Below are 2,613 nucleotides of genomic sequence, written 5' to 3' on the forward strand. Positions count from 1 at the left end.
AACAGTCACTTGTCTCCTGCTCCTTTCAAGATTCTCTCTTCATCTTTGTCTTTGAATAATTTTCTTATGTTGTGTCCAGATATAGATCTCCTTGAGTCTATCACTCTGGTAGCTCATTGACCTCCTTGGGTGTGCAGATTAATGGTTTTTATCAAATTAGGGAAATTTTCAGCCATTATTTCTTCAAATATTATATCTACCCCTTTCTCTATCTCCTCTCCTTCTGGAACTCCCATTATGCATATATTGGTACACTTGATGTTGTCTCACAAGTCAGTGAAGATCTGTTCATTTATCTTCATTATTTTTTCTTTCTGTCCCTCAGGCTGGATAATCTCAATTGAACTATTTTCAAGTTATCTGATTCTTTCTTCTGCCTACTCATATCTGCTGTTTAGCCCCTCTTGTGAATTTTTCATTTCAATTATTGTACTTTTCAGCTGCAGAATTTCTATTTGGTTCCTTTGTATAATTTTGATCTCTTTATTGATATTCTCTACTTGATGTGATACTGTTCTCATACTTCCCTTTAGTGATTTAGACATGATTTCCCTGAGTTCTTTGAACATATTTAAAATAGCTAAAGTCTTTGTCCAATAAGTCCAATTTCTGGGCTTCTTCAGAGACTGTTTCAATTGACTGCTTTTATGCCTGTGTATGGGTCATACTTTCTTGTTTCTTTTATGTCACATAGTGTCTTTGTTGAAAAATAGTTAGTTCAAATAATATAATGTGGTAAGTCTGGAAATCAGATTATCCTCACTTTCTTGGGGTTTTTTTTTTGTTATTGTTCTTGTTGCTTATTGTAATTGTCATTGTTTCCTCGTTTAGTGACTTTTCTGAGCTGATTTCATAAAGTCTGTATTCTTTGTTGTGTGTAGCCAATAAAGTCTCTCTTCTTTTAGCTTAATGGTCAGCTAATCACTGGACAGAGATTTCCTTAACCACGGTAGGACAGTGCTCCAGCCCAAATTTTCTTAGCAAAAAAGTGGCCTAATTTGCATTGGCTTTGTGATATCCAGACACCATTATTTTAGACCTTGGGAGTGCTATCAAAAACTTTTATTAGGATTAATTTTGGGTTCTTCTGAGGGCATTCAGTTGCTTCCTGCATAGTGTAGGGGAAAGCAACCACCACTGTGAAGTAGGTGGTCTGGAGGTTGTTTCTTTGTCCACCTTTTATTAGGAGGTGACCCTGTCGACCAACAAACATCACACCTTTTCCCATTCAGGTTCTGGCAATCTAAACATTGATGTCATCACACACACACACACACACACACACACAGAAACATCAACCCGTTTTTTCTCCTTGCCCATGGGTTAAAATGTTAAGAATGGAAATTTGTATTCAGTGCTCAGTGTTCACTCAGTCGTTATCCCCAGTGATGTCTGGATAACTGTAGACCTGTCACTGTGGCCCCAAACTCTCAAGAACCTCACCTTCTCCCTTCTTACATATCTGTCTCTTCCCTTCCTTCCCTTTTTCTCCCTGATCAGAGAATTTGCACACACACACATTCACACACATCTCCTGGAATAAGGGGATTTTCAAAACTTCAATTTTATTTGAATTACCACCATCTCTGTTCCATGATGGTATTGTATCATGCAGGAGTGTCATTTTGTAGCATCTCTTGGGCCTGGCCTCAGTGCTTTTGGCTTAGGCTATTATTCACTCTGTGTTAACAGTTGAAACTTCTTGGCCTTTCTTACTATCTTCAACTTTCTTGAAATTGTTGTAATAGTAGAAGAGGATTTTTTTCTTGAACTCCCATGAAGCAGTCTTTTTATACCCCTCTGTATCTTTTTCACCTGGAAGGTCAACAGGGTGATCTCAGAAGGGCACTGGATTGGAAGAAGAAGATAGCGACTGAATGGGAAAGAGGGTTTCATGAGAAGGGGCACAGGCTAATGAGGGGTTTTATGCCAGGTGAGGAAAGGGTAGGAGTCTTCTGGGAGGGGGAATCAATGGGAAAGAAGAGAAGGAGCTTGACTGAGATGGTCTCAACTTGCCACCACCTGTGGAACTGGGCTGACAGAGGTTCTTCTTCTTCTTCCCTTTTGTGCTTGGAGGCGGTTGTTCCATAACTGTGCTAGGTTCCTCTGGTTTCCTAGTAACTTTACCCATGTTGAAACTTCACAGTGGTCTTCTCCAGATCTCCTAACCACCCTATAAAATAGCCCTTGCCAGGACAATGAGGAGCCATACCCTTCAGCTTTGTTTGTTCAACTAGGCACTTCCCCCAGCCAGTAGGGGATGGGGGAGTGTCTTAGATATCACAGAGCACTAGCCCTGGCTCCTCAATGGGGGTGGGGATGCGGGGGAAACCAAGATGCTCTGCTTGGAGAGAGTGGGCGTTTCCTCAACATCCCCCTAAAGAGCTTCCCCAAACTGACCTGCCATCCCTTCTCATCATGTGCACACATGGCAGGAAGAGGGTGTTTCCTCCAAGCCCTTCCCTATAGCCACTCCCATTCTTTGTTTCACTCTGTTTTCTCCCATCCTTCACCATTACCTAGTATTTTGGATGTCTTACCCAAAATCTTTCCAAGATAATGTGACTATCTTTATGCTTCTATGGAGATGTGAATCATCCCAATTCCCTTAAA

The 2,613-nt window shown here is 41.0% G+C and overlaps 1 protein-coding gene across 1 annotated transcript; it reads right to left on the minus strand.

The window, feature by feature from the left end:
- Nucleotides 1-1,671: 1,671 nt before the first annotated feature.
- On the minus strand, nucleotides 1,672-2,131 carry LOC139080883 (spermatid nuclear transition protein 3). Its single transcript, XM_070603376.1, has 2 exons — nucleotides 2,013-2,131; nucleotides 1,672-1,873 (listed from the first exon to the last, which is right to left on the minus strand). The coding sequence occupies exons 1-2, from the start codon at nucleotides 2,129-2,131 to the stop codon at nucleotides 1,672-1,674; spliced, it is 321 nt and encodes a 106-aa protein (XP_070459477.1).
- Nucleotides 2,132-2,613: the final 482 nt, after the last annotated feature.

Source organism: Equus przewalskii, chromosome X (genome assembly GCF_037783145.1).
Source record: "Equus przewalskii isolate Varuska chromosome X, EquPr2, whole genome shotgun sequence".
Taxonomy (NCBI): domain Eukaryota; kingdom Metazoa; phylum Chordata; class Mammalia; order Perissodactyla; family Equidae; genus Equus; species Equus przewalskii.